Here is a 16,867-nt window from a genome sequence, read left to right on the forward strand (position 1 = left end):
TGAATGGTCATAGACTTCTAGTAATTAAGGTGATTATACGATCACCTACCAATGAGTTCGATACTTCGATTCTCACTAGAAGGTGAGAGGTAAGGACGAGAGACTATATAGTTGGGTAGGTTGGAATTGGATCATAAGAGAAGGCAATAGGATCTTTATTTTGTACCTAAGCTTCTAAAAAAAACTACCCGGAATTTCCACCAACTATTCTTTGGCTTTTCTACTAAACAGCTGCACTGCAACAGCGTAGTCCAAAGCAGCGGGATATTTCCTGTGGTCCTTTTTAAAAGTTAGACGTATGTCTTTTTTTTTAATATAAGATGACGAGGATTTGCTTGAGGGAGAATAAAGGACCTCAGGGATATGAGTTGGAGAGTGGTGTCATTACTCTACCACCTCAACTTCTTAAAGATTAGACTTGCGTAGTGTATATGTACACCAGATTAATTTTGGAATTCCAATACTTAAAATTTGGCTTAAAATCATAATTAAATTTTGGCTCTAAAAAACTTTTACTCCTAATTCAAAAGAAAAGTAGAAAACCTACCATCAATAAAAGTGTACACGGGTGTGTTCGAAAATACCAATTAAAAAACGAAATCAAAATTTTTGCCTTTGATTTTACAAATTTATTTCTACTATTAATTCAATTTTTAATTTGAATGGGACCAAAGTTGAATACAAGTCACTTTATCGAAAAGTACGAATCTCTAGTTTGGACTGTATCTTAGAGTCTTGGCCCTTTTTACCGCTTTCATTGGGCGCCGTTTGTTTGGATCTACACAAAATCCTGGCAGAATTCCCTTAACTTGCTTTCTTCGTCAAATTTCTAAAAAGGGGACGCCTGTGGTCTCTACACTTTCTTGTTTTTCTTCTCAGACAGGTAAATTAGTGAAAAAAGGCAATTTTCACTACCAGCAGACATCATTGTTTTTTAAGATGCATCATTTACTTTTTATATTTTGTCGAAATATTTCTTTGAATGTTAATATTTTTTTAAGTAAAAATTATAAAAATTTAATATTTGAAATTCTTGATTGAAGTGAATTTAACAAGATCCCACTTGATTTTGTTTTTTCCTTATATAAAGATGCGAGAGACCTAAGAATTAAATTACTCATAAATTATCTTTTTCCTTAGAATTAAATTACTCATAAATAGAGAAAAAAGCTTAATCTACTCATGTATAAGACTTAAATTATATATAAGTTCTTAAGTCTCATGAATTTTACAGATTATATAAGTTCTTAAGTCTCATGTTTTTGGCAATCTTTATAGTCCTTCAATAAAAAAAAAAAGTAGGAGTGTAAATCATATAGGATAGCTTACCCGTAGTTCGCATAAAATTTGTAAAACTTAATTCTCCAATACTAATAAGTTTTGTAGTGGGTGAAGACAAAAGAGCATTGGTTCTCATCAGGACCGTCTTAAACAATGTCGGGGCCCTGTGCCTTGTTTAAAAACTAGGCCCCTTACAAATTATCAGACAATTTTAACTATATGTAATTTTTAATATTGTAAAATATTACATTAAGTAGTTTTTTTTAGTAAGTTTATTACATTTTTTTTTACATTGATATTCAGACTAATTGCTATTGTAGATTGAAAGTGGCAAGTGCTAAGAGTTACTGATAGTATACTGTATTATAGATTATAGGCTTATGACCTTATAGGATTATGCTTTGAAGATTATATGAAAAAAGAACAAAAATGTTGCTTACAATCATCGAACCCACAACCTATATTAAATAGGCATAAACAAAACATAACACCTTACCGTTGAGCCAAGGAAGAACTAGTAAAATATAAATGTTGCAACTTATATAAATTCTATTTTTACAGTTTTGGGGCCTCATTAAAAATGGGGGCCCTGTGCTATGGGGCTGGCTGCACATGCTCATAGCCGGCCCTGGTCCTCATAACATTAGATGTTGTATTTGATAGAAAAATGAATATATGCAAGCTTATACTAACTTCACTTTTGCCAACACAAAACTTTGACTATTAATATTTTTGATCATTTATTAGTTAAATTTTTTTTAAAAAAATACTACATTGATCATTTCACAATTACATACACCGTTTTCTTTTTCACATATTCCAACACGCCTCTTTTGACATTAACTAGTTATTAGGCCCGGGCTACGCCCCGGATAAAAAAAAATTCATTTATTAATATAATACTTTATGATAATAACACTAAGTACAACTTAGCCTAGTGGTTAAGACTTTAGTATATGAACTTGAGGTCTCGGGATCAAACCCTATATTATGCAATTTCTAAATTTTTTATTGTACATGGATTACATGAACTAAAACTCCCTAGGGAGAGCGCCACGTGACACAGTTTTTTGTTTATGCACGCCTTTTAATATATTTGTATAGATATCTCTAATTGCGTATAAGGAAAAAAAAACTACAAAATGTTGATATTGGAAATCTATGCATTGAAATGAATTAAATAAGATATTTCATTTAATAACTATGTTTTTTCTTACATAACTAAAATTGTCAAAGTTAATTGATAAATAGTACCAAAATGAGAAATTTTGCATGTATTGTAAAATGTATAGTATACGTTTGAACAATATACATTAAAGTCAATACTACAAATTGATAGACTAATCTTGATAATATACAATTCCTAATCATCAGTATTGATATGAATGATTAAAAGTCAAAGTATTGCAATTAAAAATCGCAGATCGAAATATTATGTATATATAATTTCGTGTGTGAAAATTGAGATGTTAGAAGAATTTATCACTTTCCATATTGTAGTTCTTCAAAGAGGAATATAGCCAATTTTAGGTCAAACGTGAGGTATTATAGAGCTTCACCTAGGTCAATCTGATCAAGCCACCTTATTGCTCTTTATCTTAGTCATTCTTTTCTTTTCTTGGTTTATGTGATGTTGAAGTTTCTTCGCTAGAAGACTCTGGCTTCTCATGGTATAGAAAAGAAGGTTTTGTGTGGACAAAACAAGAAATAATTCAATTAGAGGACGTCAAATGCTTGAATATGGTGGCCATGCAAAGAAGATAAAGCCAAGCCAAGCCAAATTTACTAAAAAAAAGACATATTCCGATTCCTCAAGCAAAGTTTTATGAGTTAAAAAACAAAGAAAAACATACATACCCCTTTGATTTTACTACAACACATTCTAAAATGACATTTTGTCTTATTATTAATAGTGACTATTATGACTTTATCAAGATATATGGCAGAATATAATTCGACCATATAAAAACTAAATTAATTAATTAAACTATGAACGAGCATTAAGGGACTAAGCAAAAAATAATATTCCTACTCATGAACATCTATGATGGAAGACGAAATAGACTAATTAAGAAAAGGATTAATTTCAATTGACTATAATAACACATCAAGGAAAAAAAATCGTCCTCAAACGGCCAAACAAGTCATAACATATGGGAGCTATTGTGTACACATAGGGAAACTGTGTAGCTTCCGACTAATGTTTAAGTTTTGATGACTTTAACAAAGAGTTGAAATTAGTTCCACTCTATTAGTGCCTTAATTAAGTGTAATCTTTAGGAAGAAAAATATTGATTTTAAGATGACATATCATATTAAGGACGAAAAGATGTAGATCATATTCAATGACCATTCATGTGACAAGTGATTGATGTGCAAATGTTCTTGAAATCAGCATACACGCTCAAGGATAAGGCCAATATATCATAGTCTTTGCCTTTAAATCCTCAAGAAAATTCTTACTTAGTTTATTAGATATTCACTTATGTTTTTTTTTTTTTTTTTTGACAAGAAGATATTCACTTATGTTAAACATATCTTATGTAATTAACCAGGATAAATCACATTAACTGACATGAACATTGGTTTCACCTTAATCATTGATACAAACTTATCATTTTTAATATAAAAAACATAAATTTAAAACTTTATACAACTAATAATACGGATAACATAAGATGTCGAGAGTTTTTTTTTTATAGAACCCTAATGAGAGGAAGACATTTTGACCAAACCAATTGCAAAAATTAAAGTTCATGATATCACCGTAACATTTCCTTAAATAAGGCTACGTTTTACTTTTCATTAATTACAAAAGATATTCTATAGAACCTGTCAATGTTAAACAAAAGATAGCCAGACATTTTGACCAAACCACACATAATATAATTTGTACTATTTTCATTTTGATAACACAATTAGTCTTAGCCAAACCACATGTTACAAATTTTCAAGAACTTGTAGTCATAAACATGCATGACTAAAGATCAACTTCATTTTCGTATTTATAGCTATAAGTTGAAAGAAACTTCCCTTATATTGTATGGTTTACTCTCACAACTACTCCCTCCCTCTAATCTCAAAAAATTATTTTATCAAAATTTTAAATTTGGCCATAAATTCTCTTAACTATCATTTTTACTTATATATAATTATAAATACTAATAACCATCTTATTCTTCTAACACTATAATAACAAATATTTAAGGGTGAACAGGATTAGCAAAAATCAAAGAAAATTAATACCGGCATGAAGGTGGTGCCCTTAGTCAATAGCTAAAGATAGAGAGCATGTCTAGATGAATTTGTAAAGTCGAAGCAAATGACTCGGTCCCACCCATACCCATACAGATACAGGATACTCACGGCTATAAATGTAAAAACAGTCAACGTAATCAGCTGATCCTCGTCCACTTCTTTCTCTCACGCAAGATCTGAATCGTGGTGTGTAAACTCCCTTACCTGCACTGCACCTCTTCTTCTGTGGGCCCAGTCAACTCTTTGTTTTTCTCCACTTTTCTACATGTATCTAATCTCATCTACTACTTGTATTTAATAATATTTTCTTCTCTTCTCTTCTCTTCTCTTATTTTATATTATTTATCTCCATGCTGATTTTCCTTTGTTATGTTTGTTTTTTCTGATGAAACTTGAAAATAAAGTTTTAAATTTTCATTTATATTATAGTTTGATAATTTCGTCTGAAACTTTGATTTTCCTACAAGATTTTCCCTTAACCACTGGGAATATAGATTGGCAGTGGCGGAACCAAGATTTTCAATCAGGGGTAGCATAATATAACTATCCAAATAACAGTTAATAATAATATAACATAATTCACGTTAACCTACACGTATAATCCTTTTACTATACGACACTATATTATTATATGGTTCATAATACTATATTCCCGTAAAAACTCTACATACCCTACTACTATGTCGTATCCCTTTTAAAGCCGGAGAATCTCTCCGTATAATATAAGTTTGAAAAACTAAAACTGAGAAACTAATGAAAAACTTAAAGTTGATTTAACAGAGGGTACAATATAGAATAAAAAAAATCAAAGCTACAATTTGAAAAAGTAGAAAAAATATTTAGAATATAGCGTAGAAAATGAAAAAAAAAACATGAGTACTTTATCAAAAAAAAACTAAAATAAAAATTCTCTTTATAATATGTGATTTATAAAAAGTTGGAACCTTTTTATTCGAAATTAGGAGAGTGTGATGTATTTGTAATATAATGAAAGGTAACTATAATTAAAATAAAGTTTGTTGTAATATAAAGTATTATATTATCAAAATTTACAAGTGTAATTGTGGAATATGAGAAATCAGGGGCATAGGAAAAATTAAAGAAAAAGGAGAAAAAAAAGGAAAAAAGAGAAAGGAAAAAAGAATGAACAAAGAGAAAGCTATTAAAAAAACAAAGTGTCAAAGAGTGCTCGAACCTGAGACCTTTAGGTCTCCAGGGACGGCTCTTACCACCGCGGCGAACTGAATTATTCAGTATTATATTGCTAGATATTGTATATATTCGTTTCTTATGTTTTTTCTCCCATCATAGTTTTTTTTTTAGGGGTAGCATGTGCTACCCCTTGTTACTTAATAGATTCGCCCCTGTAGATTGGGAAGTTCTTTCTTCTGACAAAAAGTAATATACACATCTTACTTATCCAAAAATAAAAAAGAGGTTTATAAAACAATTTTAGTTAGTACTACCTGAGGTTTTTATTAGTTTACTCGTATTTTTTTTGGAATGTTTTTTATTAGTTAACCTATTTTTTCGTTTTTATTTTTGGAATGAGATCACTAATTTTCCATCACACATATATTCAACTTTAGCATATGTCCCTTAACATTGTTTTTCTTAAAACTTTGTGCAAAAAAAAAGGATAAACTCATAAAAACAGGAGGGAACATATGTTAAGTGAAATTCACATTGAGTATGCTTGACTAGAACTCGATTATTTTTTGACTAGCTTATATTTTCTTATAATATAAATCTACAAAAGTGAAATTCAAATTACAAGAGATGTCTCTTAGAAAAATCTACCATTGACATGTGGGGCAGTTTTTGTTCCGATGCACTAGACTTGGTTTGCCCCAAACCACAGTCGAACTTGATTCCCTTGGTATCGAAAGAAATGTTGTTCCTATAATGATGATGTTATTCTATTATGAATAGTATACTAATTACAAGAAGAGGGTGAATTGTATTTGAGGGAAATTTTCAAATTTAGATTGCGAAATTAAAGTAATTTAAAAACAAAAGAGAAAAAGCATACGAGATTTTTACAAGGAAAACTTCCTAGGCCCGATAGGAAAAAAAACCCTGACCACGAGGAATTTTGACTCAATACTCTCTTTACTCTAATAAGTCAAAAGACTCTCTTTTACAACCTATTAACGGACCCTCCTCTATTCCTCTAGAAACTTGCTCCCAGTCACTTAGTTTTTTCTGAATTGATGACACTCACTTGACTTCATTCGAAGTCTTCTCTTTTATCTCTTTCTTTCTCTCTCTTGATTACAAGGATATTTTCAAAATTTTCTCTCAGCCAAACACTAAGAATATTACAATGATATGTAGAAGAAGAAAATACATAAAAACTTTCTAAGTATTGATTGACTTTTTAATGCTTGAAAGTTCTAATTAAGTTTTCTTCTAATAATCCTCCTCTTATATAGCTGCTGCAATTAATATTCTTCTTCTGGAAACATAATGCTCCATGTTCTCCTTGATAAGCGTTTGTAGAGTAATGAAGATCATGGCTTAAATATGCTGCACGTTCTCAATGTTATTTGCAACGTTCATAAACCGTCTCCACCAGCCGTTAGTGGGAGAATTTCCAGCGAGTTAGTTGGAGAGCTTATAGCAGCTAGCTCCACTTATACCATTCTTATTCCAACTGATTTTCACATAACAAAAAGAATAACAATCTAATAACTAAGAATCTTTTACCCAAAGATTCAAAATTACTAGAATATTAAACATACCTTATATTATAATAAAAATTCAAAGTGCAAAATAATATCTTGACTTGGATTAAATGAATAATCTTTTTCCACAAGATATATATAAAAAATAAACATTACATTATTTTTGGATTTTTATTTTTTTTTCAAAATAAAATCTATATTACTACATAAGTATTTGGCATCATCAAAATATGAAATACAACAGATGAAATCATATAAGACCACGAAAATTTTCAATGAATGAATAAATTACCAAGTATTTTGGTTTCTCAATAAATAATGTACAAATTTAAAATCCATATATATTTGTCACAATAAGACATCCATTTCAACATAATTATTGACCAATCATTGACATTGATGAATTTTGTATCATCTTGCCACTACAATATCGATATAAGATTCATATACAATATTAATTGTCAAATTAACACTAATAATTAAAAATAGTCTACAATTCCTTAAAAAAAAGTCTATAATCCCTTAACATATATAAATATAACTTTGTCAAGCATTTATCTTATAGCATTAGGACTTTTAATTTTAGAAGGTTTTGCTATCACATGAGATTGTTCACCCGGAATCCCTTGTTGGTCTACTACTCTACTATATATATGATTAAACCTTCTTGTTAGACAATAAGTAACCATAAATGAATATGTAAGATTCGATCCCATGATCACAAATATATATACTAATGTCTCAACCACTAAACGAGTGATATTTGAGGAGGCGATTATAGCTAACAAATGGAAGCCAATTCGGTAAAGTAGAGAAAGTCTCTTACTCTCCAACTTGTTCTTTGCCGACAACAGAATATTATTTGTCGAGGCAAACATTGAGAAGGCGCAAGTTGTTAATGAATGTTTGAATAGATTTTGCAATGCATCGGGACAAAAGGTAAGCCTCGCTAAGTCAAGAATTTACTTCACTAAAAATGTTAGTTGATGTTAATTTGCAAACTAAAATTTTCTTAACATTGCAAATGGAGAAAACTGAAGATCTTTGTTTATACTTGGGGATGCCTATTCTTACTAGTAGGATTACTAAGGAAACTTTTAGACATTTGTGCGAAAAAATAGATAGAAGATTGGCGGGTTGGGAAACAAAATATATTTCTTTAGCTGGGAGAATTATGTTAGCTAAATCCACTCTTTCAACGTTGGCAAATTATTCAATGCAAACCGGGAAATCCCTAGAATCATTTGTGATGAACTTGATAGAAAGACAAGAATAATCATTTGGGGAGGGAATCAAAACAAAAGAGGGACTCATCTTGTTGCGTGGGAGACGCTTCAAAAACCCTTTCAACAAGGGGGCATTGGAATATGCTCTGCCAAACAAGACACTGCGGCGCATTTGACCAAGAAAGGCTGGCGTATGCTTGTGGAACCGAATTCCCTATTGTAGGCGTGTTTTTATTTCGCCTCCGCGGGATGAGCGCGTATTATATTTGATTACCCCACTGTAAAGGCTTTTGTATTGAAAACGTTTTGAAATTGCCAACAATTCTGTAATGGAAGAATCATAAACTTAATTGGATATTGGGAAATTGTAGGGACAAATTAGGGAATTATCCAATGTAGATTTCCCGTCATGACTCCATAGATGATTAAAATGAACCAAAGATTGAGTTCGAGGGTGAGGGTACAACACAGTCATAAACTATGTTTTTTTTGTAAACTGTAAGCGGTTTTATCACTAAAAGCATGCATATCCATCATACAAACAAGGAAGCATCAACAACTACAAACAAACAAACCCACCCACATCAAGCCATACTAAGACCTACAGAGGATTAACAATGAACATGAGCTTATCATCCAAGGCTTAAATGACCAAACCATTCCCTATCTTCCCTACTCCATTTTTCTGAAATTCTACTTCTCACTATATTACATCATCAGCCTTTATTTGCTGAACAATGTATTAAGGTCTCCAAACCGCATCCTCCCATAGAGAGTGATTCCTTCCTTTCCATAAGTGATACATTGTTGCTGCCAAAGCTTGCATAACTGGCCTGCTGTTGCTTTTTAGAACGAAATCTTCTACATCTCTTCCATCCAGTGTATAGACATTCATTCTAACTAGAGTGAATATGTAACCACTGCTTTATTTCCCTGTAAACTTGTGTGTTGTAAGAACATCTAAAAAATAAATGTCCACACATCTGCACAAAACAGACAAGCTTTGTTGTTGCTTACTCCAACTTGGTACAATTTCTCTCCAGTTTTGAGCTTCCCCATGGCATCAAGCCAAGAGATGAAAGTGTGTTTAGGAATATTTGCTTTATTTCACACCCAGTGATACCATGATACTTTCTCCTCATCTCAAGCCAACCACTTATAGCCCTCTCTAATATTATAAGGGGATGTGTGATATGGACATGTTTGTTCCATCCCCAAACTCTTCGAACGTATGGCATGGCATCACAGATCATGCTTGAGTCTTGTGTGAAGGCATTAAAGTGGTTGTCGGCAACAAAGCTCATACCATATTCTGGGATCACTGTTGGGCTGTGGATTGACCTCTTAGTTAGTTAGTTTTAACTCCACTCCCTCCAACTCTAGAGGGTGCCAATGTAGAGGAATCATGGGAGCATGGTGTGGACTGGAAATGGAGATCATTTCTCCCTTTTTGCATCTTGACATATTAAAAAAAATCCAAGCCTACGAATTAAAAAACGACCCGAAGGCTGGTGATTTGGTATACTGGAAAGATGCCAAGAAAGGGAAGATTTCCATTCGTTCAACACTTTTTGCATTATGCGCCATGAAAGTGATGTACTTGATGAAGAGTGTTGGGCTGCAGTGAGAAAAGCTCTTGTTTAGCAATGTATATATACGAGATTTTCTTTGGATTCCTTATGACGACTGTGTTCTTGGTAATCTCAATCGCTTTAAACGACATATGACAACTAATCCTTATTGTTTCATTTGTGGTTCCAAAGAAGAATCCACTATACATATTCTTAGAGATTGTCCTACTGCGTGTGTAGTTTGGCGTAAGGTGAGAGGCCCAGCTAGTTCACCTTAATTCTTTCAAGGTAACTTGAAAGAATGGATCACTTGCAACATAAGCTTTGAAGATGAGATTATGAATGATAAGTGGCATAGTTTCTTTAGGGTGTCAATATGGTGGATTTGGAGGTAGCGAAATTGCCAAGTGTTTAATCGAAAGCAGGATATACCGCTTGACTATGGTGCATTTTTACAAATTGGATATGATGAAGCTCGAAGAGGTTGCTGGGAGGGGGAGAATGACAGTTTGCCTACATCGCAAAAGAAGATGCAACGTTATATTAGTGGGGCTTTCCTCCTGTTAATTAGTATGTCTTGAACACCGATGGTGCAGCCAACGGCGCACCTGGGCTAGCTGGTAGTGGTGTGATAATTAGAAATCACCTGGGCAAATTTGTTTCCGCTTTTTCAGCAAACTTTGATCATTGTGTTGCCATGAAAGTTGAAGTGACGACAATCACTAAAGGTATTGCTCTGGCTCGAGAACCTAAAATCCCAAAGTTGGAAATCCAACTAGATAACCTAACCTGCGTCCAATTCCTAAGCATTACCGAAGTAGTCTCAGGTGACTATGTTCATGATATCAAAAGCTGTCGTTCTATGTTGCAAGAAGAAGATAATGACGTGGAAGATAGTTCATGTGTATCGTGAAGGTAACCGTGCGGCAGATTGACTTATCAATAAGGGAGTCGCTCAATTGATTAACATTAGTTTCATTGATTCTATTCCTATCGGGTTAGCTAGACTTTTAGAGAAGGATATTCAGGGGGATGCTCTTATTCCCCGTCTTGTTCCCCTTTAGTAATAGTTCTTTGTGTGTTTTTAGCTTTATTTCCGGTTTTTAATTTTCCTTGTATTTGTGCTTGGGTTCTCCCTAAGTTGAATAAAAAAAAGTAACCATTAATACATTAAATTCATCTCCTAAATATAAATCCATGATATATTTAGTGGTTGTTTGGTTTATATGGAAAGTCAAAATTCCCATTTAAATTGCAATCTAAAATTACTTAATCAAATTCATGAAAATTTGGTTAAATTGTTGTGGTTGACAATGGATGAATTAAATTCCCCTGAGAATTTCTACTTATATATATATAGGAAAACCTTGGTGAGTAACTTCCTCCATTTTGTGGAAAATCAAAATTCCTTGTAATTTATAATTCTTTCATTTTGCTATTTTAATCGTAGAAATTTCTATTTTCCATGGTTTCTCATATCAACCAAACAACCACTTACATGACTACCTGATCTTATCATCATACTATTATTTTGTAATTTTGTGAAGCTATGTGATTTAAATGAAGACTCTAATTTTTATGATCAGTAAATCAAATAATCACATTCTCCAATAAATTTCATATATTCTATGTATAATATAAAGTGAAATACAGGCATCATATTGAGTTACTACTAGTAGCAAATACTATTAAGAGGGTGGTAGGTACATTATACAATGTAACAAGCTAAGGTCAGAGAAATAAGGGCGTGTTTGGAGTGGTGAAGAAGAGAGTTGAATACCGTCACGTGGAAGGCGCCGCATCCACCGGGACGGTGGTATTTCGTTGAAGAAAGAATGAGTCAACCTCCTTTTTGACGAAATGTAGACGAAACTCACCCTTTTTATTATTTCCTTTTTTTCTTCTTTCATTTTCCTTCCCATGTTTTTAATTTTCTCACTCTTACGCACCGAATGACGTTTTATTTGTTTAATATTGACTTTATTCTTTTGTTTCTCTCTTAGAAAATAAAAATATCTTACGTATTCTCATAAATAGAAATAATTAACATTTGGTTTCTTTTAATAAGTTGCGTATTATATTCGAAGTCGAACTCTAACCAAAATATGTCAATAAATATTAATAAGATTTACTTTATACAATTTTTAATTATCCTCGAAAAGAAATAGTGATGATCAATTAAAACAAATATTTTAAGAAAATTCGCGTGTTATGTTTAGAAATGATGGATTATTACAATAATCATAATAACGATAAATTTTTTAATAGTCAAATGCACCACATATAAGCGTTGGGATATTTTTCTAAAACGTTATGTCATTTGGAGGTATTAGACATTAGGATATTTTTCTCAATAATAAATTTTTTCCAGCTTTATTTTCTTATAGCTCTTTTAAATTATTAGATGACTAAATCAGACCGCAAATCATCCTAACAGGTCTTAGTCTAATCTATTGTACTAGACCTATACTTATATAATTAATAGGAAACTTCATACCAACCTTAGAATTATGTCTAGCATATATATTTTTCAAAAATCATAATAAGAATAGAATCAAAAATAAAATATAATTAAAAAAAAAAGAGAGAGAGTAAAAGAGTCAAAAAAAGAAGATTGGTCTTCGTTCCAAACCCTTTTAATAGGCGCTCAATATGTTCAGTTAAAAGACTTCAGACTTCCCAAACATTTTTCTTCTTCTTCTTCTCTTCCTCTCTCTTGTTTCTCTCTCATCATCATCAACTCATACCATTTAATTTCTTCATCATCAATTCATCACCATCAAATTTAACATAATCAGACGCTCTTAATCAATTGATGGACGGTGGAGGATGGGGACTTGCTCTTGAATCATCATCATCTGATCATAGGCTCATCACATCCAATAATTTCTTTGCTAATTCATCTTCTTCATCAATTCTCAACAACAAGAAACATACTAATAATAGTATCATGAGCAAGAACAATAATAATACTCAGCTGTTTCAAGGTCTAGACTTCCCAGTAAATCTGCACCGTCGAGGATCAAATGATCATGATCATGATCATCAGCTCGAAGATCATGATCATGATCATGATAATAAGGTTGTAGTTGGTGAAGTTGATTTCTTTTCTGATCATAAGAATAATAATATTAGTGTAAATAGATCATCATCATCATCAGCTTCTCATCATCAACAACAACAACAACAACAACATCGTGTGAAGGAGGAAACTTCTTCTCGTGATCATCATCATGCTGCTGCTGTACCTGTACCTGATCCCAACCTCGATGTAAATGTCAGTCTCCTTTTTTTTTTTTTTTTGTGGGTTTTTCTAGAGTTAGTTAGCTCAAATAAATTTGGTTCATTTATTACTATTTTCAGATCCTATCTAAATATTTATCCAATATATTTTGAAAAGGAAAAAAAAGTTAATAACTTTAGATCTTACTACTTACCAAGTAGCTGGCCTAATTTTGTGCAACTTTTTTTTTATCGTAAATGGGTCAAGTTTGCGATCAGGGTTTTAACGAAAGTCATATAGATGGTCATGAACGTATATTAATACTTAGCTGACATATATTTGTGTCTTAAAATTACCAAATTTAAGAAGAATATGAATTGGAGATGAGATTTATTAGCTAAGTTCAAATTTTTTATTAAGTTAATAATCGTAATACAATTTTATAAGAATTAAACATTATTGGATGATTAAATTAATTATTCCATGTCATAAATTACCAATAAATATTAAAATTTATTTCCCTTAGGGAAATTGTATTATGTTATTTATTTGTTCAAGTATTAGGTGAAATCTTATTTGCTTTGCATTTATGTTAAAAAAAAACAGACTGGTCTGCATCTTCTCACAACCAATACAGGAAGCGATCAATCTACAGTAGATGATGGTGCTTCTTCGGATGCAGAAGATAAGAGAAACAAAAACGAGGTAACTATATAATAATAATGATATTTTTCATTTGAAGAAGAATAATGCAAGAAATTTATCTGATGTCATAATTAATTTTGTCATTATTATTAATTCTTTCATATGTATAATATCATCAGCTAATAGTACTTCAAGCTGAACTACAACGTATGAATACCGAAAATCAGAAGTTGAAATCCATGCTATCTCAAGTGAGCAATAACTACAATGCCCTCCAAATGCACTTAGTTACTCTAATGCAGCAACAACAAAATCATCGAAAGGGTGAAAGTAATACACAGTTACACGAGGTACATACGTCTATACTACTATATATCTATCTCAAGATAACAAGTCACATTTGATTTTTTTTTTCATTTTCAAAGTTGTAATTAGTTCTATCTTTTTTTTTGGTAGAAAAATTAGTTCTATCATTAACTACCATAATTCATTAATTTGTAAAAATTATATTTATGTATGTAGGAAACTATGCAAGGAAAGGTTGAAGAGAAGGAAATTGTGCCGCGCCAATTCTTAGATTTGGTTCCTGGTGCAAATACTGAAGGCGATGAGCTAACGTCGCAAACTTTGTCCGACGATGAGAGGACGGTGGACCGCTCTAGCTCACCACGAAATGCGATGGAAGTAGCGTCAAGGAACAACAATAAAGAGTTAATGCTAGCTAATTATGATAATGGGAAGAGAATAAGGGATGAAAGTCCTGAAGATTCAGCCACACAAGGTTGGGTGCATAATAAGGTTCCTAAGTTGATGAACAATATTCCTAAGGCTACTAGTCCTCCAGTGGATCATGCCGCGGCTGAAGCTACAATGAGAAAAGCTCGTGTATCGGTTCGAGCTCGATCTGAAGCACCCATGGTAAGTTTTCATGCACGTATGTATGAATTCTTAAATATTTGACGTGAAAGGTGTTACAAGTCTAATATATGTATTTGAAAATATTATTTGATTGAATGTAGATAAGTGATGGATGTCAATGGAGAAAATATGGACAAAAGATGGCAAAGGGTAACCCTTGCCCTAGAGCTTATTATCGGTGCACAATGGCTGTTGGTTGTCCCGTTCGCAAACAAGTATGTACATATTTCTTTACAAGAAATAGTTTTAGTTTCGTTTAATGTTGGTTGAGCCTAGGGTGTTGAGACTTGAGAAGCCAACTCGAGCTCGAATTTCGAGTAGCTCAACATGGTTGATAATTTTTTAATTGCTTTTGTGCTCGAGTTGAGTCTTGGGCTTTTTCCTACTTTAAATCTTTATTGTTAGGATTATTATAAAATTGGTGGTGATTCCAAAAATAAAACAAGTAAATGAGTACTCTTTCTTGAAATTTTTTATTTCTTTTGAAATTATCACAACTTTTTACTATTAATTTCACGTTGAATGGCTAAATAATATATCAAGCTTGTTCATGAGCTCAACTATATATAGTTTACTTGCCTAGCTCAAATAGTGAACGGACAAGGTAGAATCTTTAGAGCCAAAGGCAAAGTAAACATACCTAGATTTTTTTGCATAAACTAGATATTAATTAGCATATTTGATCTGAAAAATGTAGGAACATGGATGCAATGATTAATAATTTTGTTTACAAATTTCTTTTTCAGGTCCAAAGATGTGCAGAAGACAGATCAATATTGATCACAACATATGAGGGAAACCACAATCACCCACTACCACCAGCTGCAATGGCAATGGCCTCCACCACCTCAGCCGCGGCGAGCATGCTCCTCTCAGGCTCGATGCCGAGTGGCGATGGGCTAATGAACCCAAATTTCCTAGCTAGAACCATACTCCCTTGCTCATCAAGCATGGCAACAATTTCAGCTTCAGCACCATTCCCAACTGTTACCTTGGACTTAACTCACTCACCAAACCCTCTCCAAAGACCATCTGGTCCTCAAGCAAACACTCCTTTCCAAGTTCCTTTTCCACCTCCAACTGCCCAAGTGGGACCCAACTTTTTGAGCTCAATTCCCCAAATATTTGGTCAAGCTTTGCTTAATAATAATAATAATAATAGTAATCAATCAAAGTTTTCTGGCCTACAAACTTCAACTCCCCAAGGCTTAAACGCAGCGCATTTGCAACTTCCCAATCAAAACGCTGCGTTTTCTGACACTCTAAGCGCGGCAACTGCTGCCATCGCCTCCGATCCTAACTTCACAGCCGCGCTTGCAGCTGCGATCTCATCGATCATCGGAGGAGCTCGTCCTCCGAATGATAACAACAATAATGCCCCTGGAAGCTCACCTAGTGGTGTTACTACTAGTAGTGGGAACCATGCTAATAATAATGTCACTTCTAGTAATAGCATGCAACAACAATAGGAACGCAACAAAGGGAGGCAGTTGTGCAAATAGAAATATACTATTATCTGCTTTATATTACGTTGCTTTGTGTTTAGCTAAAATATTTTTTTTTTCCCCTTTGCTTTTGGTTTAGTATATTAAGTACTTATTATAGTAGATTTTAGGAAAGGGATAAGAATGAGGTAAAAAAAAATGTTCATATTCTTTTTTTTCTTTTTTTTTTCTAGTAGGTCTTTGTTCTTGGAGACTTACAGAGGACAGGTTCATTCTTTGATCATATCATTATTTTGTTTTTGAATAATTTGATCCGATTTTCGGTAAATACACTGTGGGAGATAGAAATTAAGCTGAGCCTTTTGTAGTTTCAGTGTTTTAATATAATAATTCTTCAATTTCCAGCACTATTTTAATTTGCTTGTTGGTTGTAATCTCTTGATCTTTAGTTTATTTTTTTGTGTTCTAGCTACATAAGCTACATTTGAACTAAGGTACATATTTATTTATTTATTTTTGGTACGTTGAAGTAAATACAAAAATTAATCAAATAGTTGAAATAATAATATAGGATAAGAATTGGCTTACTATTAAACTCTCCGTATATATCTAC

The 16,867-nt window shown here is 32.5% G+C and overlaps 1 protein-coding gene across 2 annotated transcripts; it reads left to right on the plus strand.

Moving 5' to 3' along the window:
• Positions 1 to 12,644: 12,644 nt before the first annotated feature.
• LOC104900967 (probable WRKY transcription factor 31) lies at positions 12,645 to 16,664 on the plus strand. Of its 2 annotated transcripts, none has more exons than XM_010688505.4 (6): positions 12,645 to 13,294; positions 13,853 to 13,951; positions 14,071 to 14,241; positions 14,414 to 14,809; positions 14,911 to 15,024; positions 15,556 to 16,664. In XM_010688505.4, exons 1-6 carry the CDS (start codon positions 12,839 to 12,841, stop codon positions 16,276 to 16,278), a joined length of 1,959 nt encoding a protein of 652 aa, XP_010686807.1. In that variant the 5' UTR covers positions 12,645 to 12,838; the 3' UTR covers positions 16,279 to 16,664. The 2 variants fall into 2 exon arrangements, with proteins under 2 accessions (XP_010686807.1, XP_010686806.1); XM_010688504.4 differs by having other exon boundaries at positions 12,648 to 13,300.
• The last annotated feature ends 203 nt before the right edge of the window (positions 16,665 to 16,867 follow it).

The sequence above is a fragment of the Beta vulgaris genome, chromosome 8 (assembly GCF_026745355.1).
Source record: "Beta vulgaris subsp. vulgaris cultivar EL10 chromosome 8, EL10.2, whole genome shotgun sequence".
NCBI lineage: Eukaryota > Viridiplantae > Streptophyta > Magnoliopsida > Caryophyllales > Amaranthaceae > Beta > Beta vulgaris.

What these genes read in the sequence shown, in the direction of transcription:
- LOC104900967 (XM_010688504.4), top strand. Translation starts at nt 12,839, where the DNA reads ATGGACGGTGGAGGATGGGGACTTGCTCTTGAATCATCATCATCTGAT. An exon ending in ATCCCAACCTCGATGTAAAT is followed by an intron (nt 13,301 to 13,852) that starts GTCAGTCTCCTT and finishes AAAAAAAAACAG; the next exon opens with ACTGGTCTGCATCTTCTCAC. An exon ending in GTTGTCCCGTTCGCAAACAA is followed by an intron (nt 15,025 to 15,555) that starts GTATGTACATAT and finishes TTTCTTTTTCAG; the next exon opens with GTCCAAAGATGTGCAGAAGA.